The following is an 18,804-nucleotide window of genomic DNA, read 5'->3' on the forward strand; positions in this document are numbered from 1 at the left end:
CACCCAGAAGCCGCCCGTAGGGCTCACCGGTATGGAGGACCTGTTAGGGAAGCTTCAGCAAGCAGACAGCATGCACTCTCTGGGGTGGCTGGAGGATTCCATTAATAAGATCCTAGGCATCAGCGGGGGTCCCATTAGGTCCCGACGTTCAACCTCCGGGAGGTCAGGAGAGGGGTCCCAGAGAAGGTGAGGGGCATTAGGGCACAGTACTGGTGGGGCAGCGATACAGCAGGGACCATTGAGGGACAACCCTGCAGCGGATGGCTCTCGCCAAAGCAGGCAGGGACAAAGAGCGAAGCACAGCGGCCCCCCTGCAGAGCAGGCCACGCATGGCAGCGACCCCCCTGCAGCATTAGATCGCCAGAGCGACAGCAGCAGCTCCAGTCCTGTCCGGCGAGGCTCACAGCGCGGCGGCCCCTGCATAGAACATCGCGGTGACGGCACAGCTGAGAGGTGCCGACGGCGCGGTGGCCCCCCCGCTGCGCTAATCACCCAGCAGCGCACCCACACTGCAGGCCCGCAGCACGATGGCCCCCCCGCACTTAAGGGTGGAAGTAACGCTGGGCGCCGGACACGGGCGCCGCCATCTGGTTTCCGGGGTCCTTCAGAAAGGACCCCTGGAAATAGGGTGTCCAGGGAGGCGCCTGAACAAAATTTGCAGAGTGGGGGGATGGCCACTGTAGTGCCAGAAGGGAATGGTAGGCCCCGTAGAACCTCCCGCGAAACTAGGCCCTCTAAAAGGCTGTCATTAGACATGCCTGTTAGAGCACAGTCCCTTGGGGGACCACCGGAGCCCAGGGGATGTGAGGAGGAGCAGGCCGCGGCAGACTAGGGACCCCAACACGCCACCGGAACAAGATTCGGGGAGGAGAGGCGCAGACACCGGGCGGCTAAGTCTTCAGCCAGCGAATACACGGCCGTTCAGGGCCTCCGAACCAAGCATCACAGGACCCGTGTGGCACCCCGACCAGGACCAATCCGATGTGGAGGACAACGAGGTGGATTCCATAACCGTGACGGCCGGAGGGACATCAACGCCCTGGCAGCCTGGTAATTATGGCTCTGTGTTTTGTTCGTCCATGGTAGTGGGCCAGTCAAATGGGGGTGGGGGAGATCAGGAAATACCAAGAGAATATAATTCCCAGCACACCGACCAACAGTTTACCCAGCAACGAATTGACTGCGTTGCTGACAAGCCTACAGAATAGGCTAGACCGCTTAGAGGAGGTCAGGGCAAGCACACTTAGCAGCTTGGACTAGCCCGTACACTCTGCAAAGGGGGGCGCTACTGTGAGTGAAAGTGCCATGGGGCAGTCCGAAACAATGCAGTTAGCAGAGGAGGAGAATAGTCGTTCGGACGACAGGGCACGGGGGTAGGTATACATTTGTTTCTTGGGGCCCTTAGGCGCTCATTTTAAAAAAAGTGGAGGACAAAATTTGGAAAGATGAGTACGTGGATATTTTCTCACTTCTGCCTTCGGATAAGTTGAGCTTTGAGAGGTCTGGAAAAGGGGGGACTAAAAAGGATGAAGAGGAAGGCCGGCGAGGTCCGGTGATACCGCAAGCATTTACGAATTGGTTACAGGCCTTCGCTATCTTGGCGAGTGTTGTAGGGGAGAAAGCGCCTGAAAATGGTTACGTTATGACGAGCAATTTCGCCAGCGTAAGGCCATTCGTTCTTCGATTAGATGGGATCAGAAAGATATTAGCCTCTGGTTAAAATTTATGGCACATAATCATAGGCATGGAAACCCCTTTCAGGGGTGGGCCGGTAATTCCGGCCATGCTGGGTATGGGTCACGAAGCCAGTCGGCAGGTAGTTTTCAGGCTCGAGCAGGAACGCAAAAAACTGGTTTGTGTTGGCAATTTAATGACAGCCAATGTAAGTTCGGACACGGCTGCAGATTCAAACACATATGTGCAACATGTAACAGGTCCACTCACGGGGCAGCCAAATGTTTCAGCAAGAGTAGCGGTAGGGCAGGAGCACAAGGTTTTGGTCAGGGGTCAAACACCAATCAAGTTACACGCGATGCTCCCATATCTAAATAGATACCCCGATAGTAGATCTGCTTTGGCTCTAACACGAGGCTTCAGAGACAGTTTCAGTATTCCTTCCCCAACATTTAAAATACAAAAGAATTTAAAAAATCTTTGTTCGGCCTATCAGCACTCAGAGGTGGTGAGAGATAAATTAAAAAAAAGAGGTGCTGCTAAGCCGAATGGCGGGTCCATTTAAGTTCCCACCAGTGCAAGAGCTAATTGTCTCTCCTTTGGATATTGTCCCAAAAAAGGAACCAAATAAGTTTCGCATGATTCACCACCTTTCCTACCCACGGGGCAAGTCCGTCAATGATGGCATCGACCCAGAATTATGCTCCGTGGTTTACGCATCGTTTGATGAGGCCTTGCGGTGGGTTAGGAAATACGGAAGAGGGGCCTTAATGGCAAAAACTGACGTGAAATCAGCCTTTCGGCTGCTGCCAGTACATCCTAGTAGTCAGCGATTGCTCGGTTGCTTTTGGGAAGAGGAATACTTTGTGGACAGGTGTTTACCAATGGGCTGCTCTTTGTCATGCTCATTGTTTGAGACTTTTAGCACGTTTTTGGAGTGGGTAGTAAAGGACATTTCAAGTTTGGAGTCATTGATCCATTACTTGGACGATTTCTGGTGTGTAGGGCCACCAAACTCCCAGGTGTGTTATACCATTTTGGAGAGCCTGGAGTGGGTAGCTAAGGAATTCGGGGTCCCCCTGGCCCGGAAAAATCGTCCGCCCTACGTCGTGTATTTCTTTCCTGGGCATCGTGATAGATACTGAGAAATGGGAATGTCGGTTACCGGAAGAGAAGGTGGCGGCGCTACAGGCGGAGGTAGATAGAGTGTTGAAGTCTCTGCTGGGCAGTTTAAACTTTGCATGTCGGGTTATGCCCATGGGTAAAGTCTTTTCAAGAAGGTTGGCCGGTGCTACGGAGGGTGCGAGATCGCCTCATCATTTTGTGCGCTTGTCAGCTGAAAACAAAGCGGATTTGGAAGGTTGGAGCACATTTTTGAAGGAATATAACGGGCGATCTCTGATGATGGACAATTTGTGCAGAAATTCAGACATTGATCTGTATACGGCCGCAGCGGGGAGGTCAGGTTTTGGGGCGTATTTTCAACGGGAATTGTGTGCGGCAAGGTGGCCCAAGGAGTGGGTCCGGTCGGGCTTAGTTAAAAACATAGCGCTTTTGGAGATTTTCCCTATCTTGGTGGCGTGTCTTTGTGGAAAAAGAAACTAAGAAATAGATTCGTTTCCAATGTGATAACATGGGCGTGGTGATGGCAATAAATAATATTACCGCTTCTTCCCCACCAGTAAGCAGGGTGTTGATGTTGGCATGTTTGTCTATTAATGCTTATTTCACCGCGTCACATGTCCCAGGTGAACATAACTAAATAGCTGATGCATTCTCTCGTTTTCAGTGGGAGCGGTTCCGGGCATTGGCCCCGGAAGCGGAAGAAGAGGGCTTACCATGCCCTCCCGAGCTCTGTAGTGTGGTATAAGGGCTGCGGAGCCATTAATCAGGTTATCATTATCTAGCAGCACTTGGGCAGCTTATCAGCGAGCATGGCAGCTTTGGGAGGAATGGTTAGGTGAGGGGAACGAAGATAGCCGACGAGGAGCAGGTTGGCGTGTTATTGATGGGGATCAGGAGAGTGTCAGATGGTAAGTGATCCATAGCGAAGATAAACCAGTTAATTTCTGGGTTAGCTTTTGGTTTTAAACTTCGAAACACAGACCTGACAAAGAATTTTTTAGTAAGGCAGGCGCTCAGAGATTACCGTAAGGGAAAGATTCAATTGGATAACAGGAGGCCGGTGTCATTCGGGTTATTGGAATTACTAGGGAAGCAGTTAGAAGGAGTCTGCAGGTCGCAATTTGAGATAGGTTTGTTTAGGTTGGAGTTCTCGTTAGCCTTTTTCGGGGCAATGAGAATAGGTAAATTAGTGGCGCCTGGAAAGAGCAAAAGTGGGGGCATTTTAGCCGAAGACATCACGTCCAACCAGAAGGAAATAGAATTTTGGATCAGGAAGTCGAAGACAGATCAATGGGGTAAGGGTAAAAAAGTACGGTTGGGATGGGTAAAGGAGTCTATTATGTGCCCTTGGCAATGCTCTGAGGTATTTATGGCCGGCAGGCCCATGCAAGGGGGGACCCCTGTTATGTCACGAGGACGGGTCATTCTTATCCAAATACCAGTTCATCAAGGTGTTCCGAAAGTGCCTGGAAGCAGCGGGCAGGAATCCCCACAGCTATGGAGGTCATTCCTTCCGCATCAGCGCTGCCACAGAGGCTGCGGTAGGAGGTTTGAGCTCAGAGGTGCTAAGGAGAATTGGCCAGTGGGAGTCACAACGGTACCGGTCCTATGTACAGCCACACAAGTGCAAGGTGGCCAACTTCTTGAGTAAGCAAAAGGACTAACTCATATTTGTTTCATTACAGGCCGAGACCCACTTTTAATCTGGATTTTAAGCACTCTTATGTTCACTGGGGAGCAATTCGAGCCGACATAAGGACCGACGGGAGACAGCTAGGTTTTAAGAGGGATGTGGCCTTAATTAGGTGGTTGGGGTTTAGGGGTTTGGTGTGGAGTCGGGTAATACAAGAATTTCAACGGGCAGTAAGGCGCCACGGAACGCCGGATATTTTAGTCCTGCATGTAGGAGGTAATGACCTGGGGGTCCGCTCCGGGAATGCACTGGTTAGGGACATCAAAATAGACTTGAAGCAGCTATGGGGGGGCGTTCCCAAAAATAAAAGTAATATGGTCTGACACGATAACCAGGAAACATTGGAGGGGAGCCCGATCCTTCACAAGGATTAACAAGGCTCGAATTAAAATCAACAAAGTAGTATCCAAATTCCGTGGTGCAGAACGGGGGGGTTGCGGTGCGTCATGCGAGTTTTGACAATATGGATAAAAAATTTTGGTTAGCAGACAGAGTGTATTTGAACGCTGTGGGGACTGACTTGTGGACGTTGGGATTGCAAGAGGGCATAGAAAAGGCCACAGCATGGCTGAATGGTGGGGTCTCGAGCACTTGAGGTGGTCAAGGTGCTCTCGGTGTGGCGCTGGTGGGTCCTCGAAGTTGGGTAAAATTAGTATTGGGGATTCTTTAAATGCATGGATCCCCTTCATTTGAGGTGGTGGTGGTCTGGTGAGTTTGGGTGATACCTGGCGATGGAACGTCGGGTTCACATTAACTGGACATTTGGGTGATACCTGGCGATGGAACGTCAGGATCACAGTAACATAAGTTCGCGGGTGATTCCCGGCGATGAAACATTGGGTTCACATTAATATGGGATTGGGTGATTCCCGGCGATGGAACGTCGGGATCACATGGTCAAGAGCGGAACCCCTTCCCTTGGTGCATGTTGCTTCTGAGTCGGAGGAGAACGCGGCTAGGAGTAAGGCTGGGAGACCGGCATAACTTCGAGGACCTCACCAAGTGTCATGATCATCAATAATATCAATAAATAGGCTGCTGTGGCCGTTATTACCCAAAGAAAATGGTTGTCGCTTGTCTTTAATCAACGTAAAAGGAGGGCGGAGGGCCGGGGGGCCCAGGAGGAGGTATGGGTGGGGAGAAATCGACCTCTCCAGAGTCATGTGGATTGTTGCACATGTCAGAAAAATCCACCAAAGAAAACAGTCTGCTATGGACTCTCTAAGGCTGGTTTCAACATTAGCGTTTGTGTGTGCAGCGTTTGTTCCACAGAGATCCGCATGCGTACACATATTTAACATGGTGTACGCAGGGATAGGCATGCATTCACGTGATTTTGCGTACGCATGCGTCATTTCGCCATGTGCGGCAGTGTCTGCCAATCACAACATGTTGCATTTTTTGAGGCGTCAAATATGCGCAGGCATGCACATGTGGATGAATGCGTCAGAAAAACGCATTACTGTGTATGGGAACGCATTGGTACACAAGGACATGCCTACGCATGCAAATAGAAATCCCATGAGACACACTCATTTTTGTCTGATGTCATATCGAACGCATGCGCATAAATGTTCACTGTCGATTTCACCCATTCAATGTATAGGGCAGCGATGGAGAACCTACGGTACGCGTGCCAGAGAGGGCACGCGACATCGCCTCATCCTTGCTGTGCCAGTGAGAGGAAGGAAGCTGCCGGCGTGCAGAGAGGTGAGTGTAGTCGCTATGCCAGTGAAGCTGCTGTGGTGTGTGTGTGTGTGTGTGGGTGGGTGTGTGTCAATGATGGGGAGAGGGCCAATGAAGGGAGGGATGGGGAGAGGGCCAATGAAGGGAGGGATGGGGAGAGGGCCAATGAAGTGAGGGATGGGGAGAGGGCCAATGAAGTGAGGGATGGGGAGAGGGCCAATGAAGGGAGGGAGGGGGAGAGGGCCAATGAAGGGAGGGAGGGGGAGAGGGCCAATGAAGGGAGGGAGGGGGAGAGGGCCAATGAAGGGAGGGAGGGGGAGAGGGCCAATGAAGGGAGGGATGGGGAGAGGGCCAATGAAGGGAGGGAGGGGGAGAGGGCCAATGAAGAGAGGGATGGGGAGAGGGCCAATGAAGAGAGGGATGGGGAGAGGGCCAATGAAGAGAGGGATGGGGAGAGGGCCAATGAAGAGAGGGATGGGGAGAAGGCCAATGAAGGGAGGGATGGGGAGAGGGCCAATGAAGGGAGGGATGGGGAGAGGGCCAATGAAGGGAGGGATGGGGAGAGGGCCAATGAAGGGAGTGATGGGGAGAGGGCCAATGAAGGGAGTGATGGGGAGAGGGCCAATGAAGGGAGTGATGGGGAGAGTGCCAATGAAGGGAGTGATGGGGAAAGTGCCAATGAAGGGAGTGACGGGGAGAGGGCAACGATGGGGAGGAGGAAATGATGTAGGTGTTGGAATGGGCAATTTCTACATGAAGGGGATCATGATGGGGATCATGATGGGGCATATTTCTGCATGAAGGGGCTCATGATGGGGCATATTTCTGCATGAAGGGGATCATGATGGGGCATATTTCTGCATGAAGGGGATCATGATGGGGCATATTTCTGCATGAAGGGGATCATGATGGGGCATATTTATACATGAATGGGATCATGATGGGGCATATTTCTGCATGAAGGGGATCATGATGGGGCATATTTCTACATGAAGGGGATAATGATGGGGCATATTTATACATGAATGGGATCATGATGGGGCATATTTCTGCATGAAGGGGATCAGGATGGGGCATATTTCTGCATGAAGGGGATCAGGATGGGGCATATTTCTGCATGAAGGGGATCACGATGGGGCATATTTCTGCATGAAGGGGATCACGATGGGGCATATTTCTGCATGAAGGGGATCACGATGGGGCATATTTCTGCATGAAGGGGATCACGATGGGGCATATTTCTGCATGAAGGGGATCACGATGGGGCATATTTCTGCATGAAGGGGATCATGATGGGGCATATTTCTGCATGAAGGGGATTATGATGGGGCATATTTATACATGAATGGGATCATGATGGGGCATATTTCTGCATGAAGGGGATCATGATGGGGCATATTTCTGCATGAAGGGGATCATGATGGGGCATATTTATACATGAATGGAATCAGGATGGGGCATATTTCTGCATGAAGGGGATCAGGATGGGACATATTTCTGCATGAAGGGGGATCACGATGGGGTATATTTCTGCATGAAGGGGATCATGATGGGGCATATTTCTGCATGAAGGGGATCATGATGGGGCATATTTCTGCATGAAGGGGATCATGATGGGGCATTTGGCGCGTGTTGGCACTTCGTCATAAATAACTGGGTTTTAGGTTGCAGTTTGGGCACTCAGAAAGGTTCGCCATCACTGGTATAGGGGATAAAACACATGGGTAATTTGGAGGAAAATCTAAATACAACGTGGATTCTGCTGTGCAACCAGCGGGGGAAGGTCAATGGCAGAACAATTCTATGTGGATACTGGGCCAAAGCTACATTTATTCAGTAGCTGTATCATGGAAGGAAAGGGACATGGCAACATACCCCATCTACTTGGTAGTCCCAACACTGAAACCACCAACATATTAGACAGTTGATTCTTTTTTACAGAGGTGATTATGGCAGCGGCTCTCAGAGAACACAGAGGCTGAACACTCCTGTGTGAGGTGCAGTGCAAACAATAATTTAGCTGATGGCCAACTATTGTGTATGGGGGAATTAAAGGGACTCATCAGGAGAGTGACTTTTCAATCTAAGGGTGTGTGCACACGTTGTGGATTCTACTGCGGATCCGCAGCGGATTTGGCCCTGTGGATCCGCAACAGTTTCTGCTGCGTTATACAGTAACCTTTTAGTCTATGTAAAAAGAAAAACGCAGTGCCCATGGTGCTGAATTTTCCACGCTGATTTGCTGCGGATTTAAATCCGCAGCATGTCAGTTCTTTGTGCGGATTCCGCCGCAGTTTGACACCTGCTCTGTGACAGGTGTCAAACCGCAGGGGAAAACAGCAGGCTAATCCGCAATAAATCCGCAGATAAACCGTAGGTCTTTTGACCCGCGGATTTAGACAAATCCGAGCGGAAAATTCTGCAGCAGAATCCGAAACGTGTGCACACACCCTTAGGGTGTGTGCACACGCTGGGGATTCTGCTGCGTTGTACAGTACCTTTATTTTCTATGCAAAATGAAAACTGCAGTACAGATGCTGCGGAATTTTCCGCGCGGATTTGCTGCAGTTTAAAATCCGCAGAAAGAATTGACATGTCAATTCTTTCTGCAGATTCCGCTGCGGTTTGCCATCTGCTCCATTGTAGAGATGATAAACCGCAGGGCAAACCCGCAGGCTAATCCACAGATAAACCGCAGGTCTTTTGACCTACAGATTTACCTGCGGATTTTACTAAATCCGCGCGGAAAAATCGGCAGAGCATTCCGCAGCATGTGCAGACACCCTTAGTCACATCGCTCAGTGCTTCACAGTGGACAATCATTTCAATACACCTTCCCACCTGCTTGTTTTCTCCGTCTCCACACCCCCTTTGATTGACAGCTCTGGCTTCATCGAGCCAGAGATAAAAGGAAACCAGGCAGGTGGGAAAGTGTACATAAATGATTGGCCCTGCAGTGAAGTACCAAACGCTTGTACTTGGTTTGAACAGTCAGAGTGCAACTTGGTCAGACCCCTGTAACTCAGTAGATATAAACATCCAACCGTTTAAGGGTGTGTTTGTATACTAAAAGTCTAGGAATATTGGGAGGTACTTGCAACATATTTACCAAACACACAGATGTGGTGTTAAAAGGGAAAAATCGGGTCCATCAATGTTTTTAAACTGCCCCTCTCACTACCTGTGGCAATGTTTTTATTTTTACAGATCCGCTCACTGTATGCAAAATAACCCGGACAAGTCATGCAAGGTGTCTATTAAGCAGAGTCTGGATGCAGTAGCTGCAGTCCTGCTCGGCTCACGTGTCCTCAGCCTACCATTATCCAAGGTAGTTTGTGTCCTGACGTAGGTGCTTCCAACTTAGGCTACTTTCACACATCAGTTTTTTGCCGTCAGGCAGGATCCGGCTATTTTTAGAAAAAACGGATCCGGCATAAATTTTGGAGAACTGTAGAAACGGATCCGTTTTTTTGCTGGATCCGTCTAGCAGGTTATATCTGTTCCTGGGGGCTGGCCAATTGGATCTGAGCATGCGCAGACTTAAAAAAACCGGATCCGGTGGCTGGATCCGTCTTTTTCTGGATCCGGCGCATTCCGGCGCCCATAGACTTTCATTGTAGCAAAAAGCTGGAAGCGCCGGATCCGGCGCTTCCGGCTTTTTCGCCGGAGACAGAAAACGTTACAGTAGCCGTTTTTTCCAGATGCCGGCATGAGACAAGTTGCCGGATCCGGCAAAAAACGGATGAAACGCAATGCCATCCGGCACGATCCGGCGCTAATGCAAGTCAATGGGGAAAAACTGGATCCGGCATTGCATTTTGCCGGATCCGGTTTTACAAAAAAAAAGCCGGATCGCGCCTGAAGGCAAAAAACTGATGTGTGAAAGAGGCCTTACAGCTCTACTCTACATGGGGCTTGCTGAAACATTTGCTTTTGAGAGCTACACTCTATGAGCAGACAAAGATGTCAGGCCTATGGGGAGGATCAGAAGTAGGCTAAGCAGTGCAGGGCATATCAGTAAAGTACAAAGAGGAGTGACTGCAGCTACTGAGCCCAGACTAGTCCTGGTGCTACTGCAATCAGTCAGCCGTGATTATATATGTTGATTTTGTCCAACTATAAGCAGTTGTATAAAAAAAAAAAACACCACATTACTACAATACCTGCATAAAGGTCTAAACGGTAATGGGTTCCCTTTCAGTCTAAGCAGCAGTTAAATGCCTCCAGCAGCAGCTAAGAAAGTCTGAACTATTGCAGCATATCCACAGGATGGCACATAAATTGCCGATGACCATAAGAGGGATCCGCATACTCTATTTTTACTTTGCAGATTCATTCAAAATCTATGGAACAGCCGAGCATCGACCTTAGTTAACGTCAGCGCCATTGACAACGAAGCGGCAGTGTACGTGATCGACCCCTGCTCCATTCACATTCAGATGGAGGACTCTGGACCCGAGTAGTTGAAAGGTGATAGTGTACCCAGCTAGGACAGCCCCTTTAAATAGCTTGCGGTAAGGTTGCAATCATACTACAACCCCTTTAGGTCTCATTCAGACCGCTCTTTTTTATGCATTTGAGCAGAAACTGACCATATTTCATCAGCGTCCCATTTTCTGTCTGTCTCCAGGGTGAATGAAATCTGGTTTTCTTGTAAGCAAAAAAAAATAAAATAAAAAAACCTCTCCTGCCCATTAAACCGTAACAAACACACGGCCTTCGGATGACACACGGAAAGAGCTGAGTACGAGCCATTATTTTTCCACGCCCGTGAAGCGAGAGCTGGGACTCGGTCAAAAATGTCTCACATTTATTGAGCGTCATCAGTCTATGGACTAATGGGGACGTGTATCAGTGTGAAACCGGCCTCCAAAACCTGCCCCATACTTTCCCTCGGCGCATTGCTGCGCGGGGAGAATAAGTCACTGGGCGCCTTCGCCTTAACCATCCAATTTGGCGGAATCACCCATATCCCACACACGGTTACAAATCAGGGAAATAAATAGGTCATGTGCACCTCCATACTGCAATGTTTAACAGTGTGCACAAGTCCTCACCCCCCCATCAGCAGCCATGTAGTATAAGAATAGAGGGCCCCTTCAACCAACACTAATGCACAACTTTCACTATGTAACCTTTAGCATCACCCAGAAGTATGCCACTCCTGCCCCGACCCCGGTCCGGCACACAGCGCTCCGTTACACCATGCAGCACATAATGGCGGGAAGTCCGGCGCTGCCATTACCGTGGAGCGTCAGTCACACAGACAGCACAGCCCGCAGCGCAGGAGCGGGACACAGGCCGGGGGGCGGGGCCTGCCGCTCATATAGCCTCCGACTGCGAGCGCTCCGGCGTGCAGGCCGTGGGGCATGCTGGGAAGGCTGCTCTGCTCTAACAGTGCTGGAAGTGTCCATAGCAACCACCCACCTGCCTGGTTGCTATGGACTTCTGTGCTCCCAGGCTGCACTCATTTTTATGCAGACTTTATGTCATATGTGGTGCCATTTATTTTTACCATTTAATACATTAATACCTATTTATGAGACATTTTAAGTCCCTATACAAGAAAAACGTCATGGACTGTTCATTATGGGCCGTGGTTGCGCCAACTGCAACCGTGACAACTGAAAAATAACACAAAAATGGCCCCATTTTGGATTAGGCTGGGATCCCACTGGAGCCGGGCGCAGGCACAGATGTAGTTCACACCCGACAAGTATGATGGAAATATCCGTCACAGTCACCTGTGATCACGGCAGATATCTGCTATAGTGTTCAGGGGTTAATTTTAAATAATGTCCAAAAATTATCAGCCATAGATGGAGAAAAAAATCCATTTTAAATATGTTTTGAATTTTCTTCCTGGCTTATTCAATGTAAAATCCCCTTTAGGGAACGTTCACACTGAGTTTTTGAGAGGTTCATGGAGAAGAAACTTAGCAAAGACTCTCCAAATCCTCCTCAAAAACGTAAAACTGAAAACATGGGAGTTTCTGCTCCAAAGATCAGATCAGATCTATGAAAGTGAAAATCCCATAGAGGAAACAAGTAAAAAAAAAAAAAACAAATAAAAAAAAAATTGATAAATATTTTTATTAAAAAAATAAAATAAATATATTGTACCCATAAGTTGGTATTTCTATGTAAAAAAAAGATACACATATTTGGTATCGCCGCATTTGGAAAAACTGTCACACTAGTCGGTGAACACCATAAAAAAATAAAAAACGGGGGGGGGAAGCGACGCTTTTTCATCATACTGTCCAACAAAAAGTGGAATACAACGCGATCACAAAAAAATAAATGTAGATAAAAAGATATCACGGAAAACGTCATCTTGTCACACAAAAAAAGCCGCTATACAGTGAGAAAATAAAACAGTTATAGCTCTCAGAATAAAGCTATACAAAAATAATTATTTTTGTATAAATTCGTTTTCATTGTGTAAAAGCACCAAAATACAAAACACCGGTATAAATATGGTATCGCTGTAATCGTACTGACCCGAAGAGTAAAGCTGCCTTTACAATTTTATCACATGTGGAACGGCATTACAAAAAAAATAATTCGTGAATTGCTGGTTTTTGTTCATTCTGCCTCCCAAAAATTGGAACAGAAAGTGATCAAAAATGTTGTGTCCGAAAATGGTACCAATAAAAATGACTTGTCCCACAAAAATCAAGCCCTCACGACTCTGTCAGACAAAATGCAGAAAAATTATAGTTTTCAAAGTATGATGATGAAAAAACTAGTTTTTGCAATAAAAAAAGTGTCTTTTAGTGTGTGACAGCAGCCAAACAGAAGCAACCCATGTAAATCTGGCATCACTGTAATCGCACTGACCAGAAGAATGAAGTCGTCTAATCTAATTCTATGAACCACTTATTCTGTAAGAGAAAAAGCATACAAAATAAATAAAATCAATTCTTTACCTGCTGTTGATTTGTTCCTTTCTGTCTCCCAAAGATCGCACTGTAAGAAGGTGGCCGGTCCCCTAAGTTGTGCCACCTTTTCCTTCCTTGTGACCTCTCATGTACTTGATATGTTGTACCCTTTAACCACCATATGATGCACCTGTATGTTATTGTTTCATTATGCTGTATGTGGTATGTACCTGTAATGTATTGGGATGTTTCCCTTTAAGTGTTGTATATGCAATGTATAATGTTCCTAAATGTGTCACTATTGCAGAGTTAGGGACAGGCAATCATTAAAATAGGGGCTGGTCCAGCAGAATTAGGGAGGCTGGACTTGCAGCCAGAACTGCCTGGATACGTTGACCCAGGCAGACGTGTTTTCAAGACGGGACACTTCCAGACCCCCCCCCCAGACAGGAGAGGTCTGTTGCTGCGGACCAAGGACTGGACAAAAGGGCTAAGGACAGCAACACGGGCCCCAGGACTCTGGAAGTGCCCCCACTTCTGAAGGGGTTATCCCAGCGCGTGGAATTCCTATAATATTTGACTGTTGCAGCTGCTGTGGGTGTGGTTGGACGGCGTGACAGGAAAAGAGCAGGAAAACCAGTGTTGTACTCGTGCCCTTCTCCTTCTTTACCACTGTTCATTAAAGAATTCTTTTTCCTGTTGGAATACAGCTGCCTTCCGGAACCTTTATTTGCCTGGACTTCTGTGACCAGAAGAGAAGGTAATCTGTGGGGAAAAGCTACATTGGTCCCATCTATCTATGTACAAGGGGCCGGAGGTACTCGCTGCTCGTTTGCTCAGTGAACTCTGTCTGTGGACCGTGCCTTTAAGTGACTCGGCCTTAACTACCCCCCCCGGTTGCCTTTGTTGCAGCAGTATGGCCCGGACAACATTTATCATGCGCTCTGTGCTGAGCGCTTCCCCCGGGATTTCCATGTAAAACTCTGAAATACGTGATTGAGATAGAACCTCCGGCAGAAGATTCCCTATAATGAGGCAGATGGAAGCACTGTGGATGCTCTCTGGCCGCCTACAATCCGGCGGTGTACGTCTTTTTAGGTGTGCAGTCTGCCACAGTTTAGTGTACTTCTGAAAATAAGGACAATGCTGAACAAAGGCCAGATGGAGTCCGGAGTAATGCTGCTGCCTCATTATAGTGAATGGATCCCTCTGGCATTTCATCTGAATGTCATTCGGAGATATAGATGTAAACCTTGATGTAAGTGCTCAGTGTAGAGCGCTGGATAAATGTGATCCCAAATATTATGTAAAATGTTCACAATAAAAGCTTCAATTCAATCCACAAAAAAAACAAGTTCCCACTCAGGTCTGTCATCTGTTAACGGAAATATAGGGGGCTTACACTTTACTGGTACATGTGGAGTCAATATGATCACTGCACCCCTACTTGAAATCATTGGGGGTGTAGTTTGTAAAATGAGGTTACTTGTGAAGGGTTCTGTTCCTCTGGCACTTCAAGGACTCTGCCTCTGCCAGTGTGTCATGGCACCTTCAATCCATTTCTGCAAAATCTGAACTCCAATATTGCATTTCTTTCTGTTAGGCATCAGGTTCCTGGCGCTGCACAGCAGGAATCTCGAGCTTTGCCTTCAATGGTCCCCCATTCCTCTCCAGCCGCAGTGGCACCTACTCAGCAGACTCAGCGATCCCAGCGCTCTGCTCACACCAGCATTGTGGGCTTGGTTGCTGCTGTCACCTCTGGTCCAGCTATAGCAACGCATGCTGGCAGGCAGCGATTGATTCCAGGGACTAAGTCCTCCTTTCGGTCCACTGAACATGCCCGTGGGACGATCTCCCATTGGAGATTGGAGGTCACATGTTCAGGTCTTTCTCCAGCTTGGATTGAACCACCTGGAAGGTCCCGGAAGTACGCTGCTATAAAAGGTTTGCATGGCTGCCCCGCCATGCGCTATGATAGACTTTGGTGCTATAATGTTTAGTGGTGTGAGTGATGACAGATGTATGAGACTGGTGACTGACTCATTAAGACTCCCTCCCTTTGATACGCATGATTTAGGGTCCAAGAGTCAGAGTTAGCATCTAGCACTAGCACTGCTTAGAGATGGATCACACTTTCGTTTTTTGACGTCCGTCAAAATCCGCAGTTTTGCAAAAAAAAAAACGGATCCGCCATTTTTTTTGGCGGATCTTTTTTTTTTCCCATAGACTTGCATTAGTGGCTAAAGCGGATCCATCCAAAAAATGGATCCAGTAGCATCCGTTTGTGGCAAAACAGAAACGAATCCGTTTTTTCACACTTTGGCGGACGCCAAAAAAAGTGAAACAGGCCTTAGCGCCGCAGTGTAGTCTGCTCTCCGTCCTGTAGCGCCTTGGGGCGCCGGCCCGCACAGGCCTCACATACCGCTGATACTGCAGTGTCTGCCAGAGCGACGCCGTGCGCAGTTACGTGTGCTTACCAGCACTGTTCTTATGCTAGTTAGTGGTGACCACCAGGGTAGACATCATACCCGCTCTGAGCTGTAGTTTACATAGTCGTAATCTGTGACGTTTAACAGGTCACGCTATACGCTGGCTAGTGCAGACTCTGTGAAGTAACAGAGTCTGTCCTTGCACGAACAGGGTCAGTGGTTACCCGCTGGTGTCAGGCTACCTCTTGTTATATATCATTCGTCATTGTCTAGCATCATCTCTGCACGGCGGACCCCAGGCTGCGAACGCACCATATACCTTTTACCATCTTTATTATTTTGTGTGTTCCGCCAGCCCCTAACATTATCATAGTGCCAGGGTCTGGCTAGCAATGACGGACGATCAGCGTCTGCTAAGATATGTCCAGCAGCTGGAGGGCAGGTTGTCAGCTCTCGAGCGGTCAGCCTCAGCTGCAGATGTCACTGCAGTCGCTGTTCAGGCAGCTGCAGAAGCTGTCTCCCGCGCCTCCACGTCCATTCCTGTCCCAACGTTATCCCATCTCCCGCTGCCCGATAAGTTCTCGTGGGACAGCACCTCCTGCAGGGGTTTCGTGAGCCAGTGCTCTATTCAGCTTGAGCTGCTGGCTACGCGATTCCCCTCAGAACGGGCTAAGGTGGGATTCATTATCTCCCTCCTGTCGGGTAGGGCTCTGGAATGGGCCACTCCACTGTGGGAGCATGGTGACCCCGTGGTACAGAGTGGCTCCCAGTTCTTGGTCTCTCTGAAACAGGTCTCTCTGGGGCCACGGGTCACACATGATACCGCACTTCTGTTGTTGGCACTGGTACAGGGTTCCTCCTCGGTCAGCCATTATGCCGTCCGTTTCCGGACACTGGCTTCTGAAATGGAATGGCCTGACAAGGTGCTTATACCAGTGTTCTGGAGGGGTTTGGCGGAGCACGTCAAGGACGATATGGCCACCAGTGAGGTTCCCGTTAATCTGGAGGCACTTATCACCATCTCCACCCGCATAGATCTCCGTTTCACGGAGCGCGGGTTGAAGCGCTCCCAGTCCAGATCGAGGGTTAGGTTGGCTCCAACCTTCTCTAAACCTCTGGAACCCCCCGATCAGAGGATTGAGCCTCCTGAGGCCATGGAGGTGTCTCGCACGGGCTCCAAGTCCCGCTCGGTGCGCACCCCCATACTCTGTTTCCAGTGTCGACAGCCTGGTCACCTGGCCAACAGGTGCCCACAGCGGTCGGGAAACGCCCGCGTCTAGTGGTAATCGGAGGAGGCCTACTGAGTGGTGCTCCCACCTTGGTGGTAGAGGTCTGCATGGACTCCGGGTCAGAGGGCAATTTTATGTCTTCAGCCTTTGCCCAACGGCACACAGTCCCTTTGGTGCTGCTACCTCACCCCGTTACCATCATGGTGGTGAATGGCTCGACACTACCCTCCCAAATTACACATCAGACTGCTCCCCTTAGGCTCTCGTTATCTCCGTCCCACCAAAAGACCTTATCTCCCCTCATTATGCCCGAGGGCATCGATCAGGGTCTCCTAGGAGTTCCCTGGTTGCGTTGCCACTCTCCTCACATAGTGGTCCTCGGGAAGAATACTTGGTTGGAGCAAGTCCTGTTGTGAGTTCATTCTCCCCTTCACCTTTGATGTCTGATGAACTCCCTCTGCTGGTGGCGTGTAGCTTGCCACAATCTGGAGCTGACTAACCCAACACACAGTCACCATTCGTAATATCCAAGGGAAGGGGTTTCATAATAAGTCAGACACCAGTCCATGCATCCATCACCATACACACACAGCATAATATGCTACACTAGCACATGGCCAAGCCACCATGCGGGCTTTTTATAGCCATGCGCTTCTGGGACCTTCCAGTACCCTGGAAAGGACCAATCAGATCCGACACAGGACCTGAACATGTGACCCCTGCTCTCCAGTGAGAGGTCACCTTGCGGGCATGCCCAGTAGCACGGCATGAGGACTTGGCCTCTGGAGCGGTTCCCTGCAGAGCAGGTTGCGCTACCATTGCTGCACCAGAGGTGGCAGCAACACCCAGGCTGTCAGAGCGAGTTTGAGCAGTACGCCTGGCTCGCCGTGATTGCTGAGCAACACCCGGAGCAGAATGGGAGACTGCTGGATGTCTGGCTCTGGATTCCTGCTGTGCAGAGTCAGGAATCCGACGCCTAACATTGGGGTAATGTTAGGCGTCGGGTTCCTGGCACTGCACAGCAGGAATCCCGAGCTTTGCCTTTGATGGTCCCCCATTCCTCTCCAGCCACAGTGGAGCCTACTCAGCAGACTTGTCGATCCTGGTGCTGTGCTCACACCAGCATTGTGGGTTTGGTTGCTGCTGGCACCTCTGGTCCAGCTATAGCAACGCATGCTGGCCAGCAGCAAATGATTCCAGGGGCTAAGTCCTCCTTTCAGTCCACTGAGCATGACCGTGGGACGATCTCCCATTGGAGATTGGAGGTCACATGTTCAGGTCATTCTCCAGCTTGGATTGGACCACCTGGAAGGTCCCGGAAGGACTCTGCTATAAGAGGTTCGCATGGTCGCCCCGCCATGCGCCATGATAGACTTTGATGCTGAATTGTTTAGTGGTGTGAGTGATGACAGATGTATGAGACTGGTGACTGACTCATTAAGACTCCCTCCCTTTGATACGCATGAGTTAGGGTCCAAGAGTTAGCAACTAGCACTGCTTAGCACCACAGTGTAGTCTGCTCTCCGTCCTGTAGCACCTTGGGGCGCTGGGCCGCACAGGCCTCACATAACGCTGATACCGCAGTGTCTGCCAGAGCGACGCCGTTCGCTTACCAGCACTGTTCTTATGCTGGTTAGTGGTGTCCACCAGGGTAGACATTGTACCCGCTCTGAGCGGTAGTTTACATAGTTGTGATCTGTGACGTTTAACAGGTCATGCTATACGCCGGCTAGTGCGAACTCCGTGAAGTAACAGAGTCTGTCCTTGCACGCACCGGGTTAGTGGTTACCCGCCGGTGTCAGGCTACCTCTTGTTATATATCATTCGTCATTGTCTAGCTGCAGTTTATCATCTCTGCACGGGGGACCCCGGGCTGCGAATGCACCATATTCCTTATACCATCTTTATTATTTGGTATGTTCCGCCAGCCCCTAACACTTTTCTTCTTAGTTTTACACTGTGCCTCAAAAGTATTTTTTGACCGGAAATTGGATATTAGTGTACTCAGAAGAAATTGCATGACAAATTTTGGGGTCCACTTTCTCCTGCTATCATGTGAAAATGAAAAACTTTGGAGCTAAAAC

At 49.3% G+C, this 18,804-nt stretch overlaps 1 protein-coding gene across 7 annotated transcripts in view; it reads right to left on the reverse strand.

Annotated features, from left to right (window-relative positions):
- LOC141086401 (embryonic polyadenylate-binding protein) overlaps nt 1–11,563 on the reverse strand; it is a 243,232-nt gene extending 231,669 nt beyond the window's left edge. For 3 of the 7 annotated variants that reach the window (XM_073572388.1, XM_073572392.1, XM_073572387.1), the window contains exon 1: nt 11,314–11,425. In XM_073572388.1, the coding sequence (XP_073428489.1) occupies nt 11,314–11,322 (9 nt within the window). In that variant the 5' untranslated portion in view covers nt 11,323–11,425. Of the gene's footprint in view, nt 1–11,313 lie in introns of all 7 variants that reach the window. The other 4 variants (XM_073572393.1, XM_073572390.1, XM_073572389.1 and 1 more) reach the window with 3 other exon arrangements.
- Nucleotides 11,564–18,804: the final 7,241 nt, after the last annotated feature.

Source organism: Dendrobates tinctorius, unplaced genomic scaffold (genome assembly GCF_039654945.1).
Source record: "Dendrobates tinctorius isolate UK_male_01 unplaced genomic scaffold, ASM3965494v1 ptg000032l, whole genome shotgun sequence".
Classification (NCBI taxonomy): Eukaryota; Metazoa; Chordata; class Amphibia; order Anura; family Dendrobatidae; genus Dendrobates; species Dendrobates tinctorius.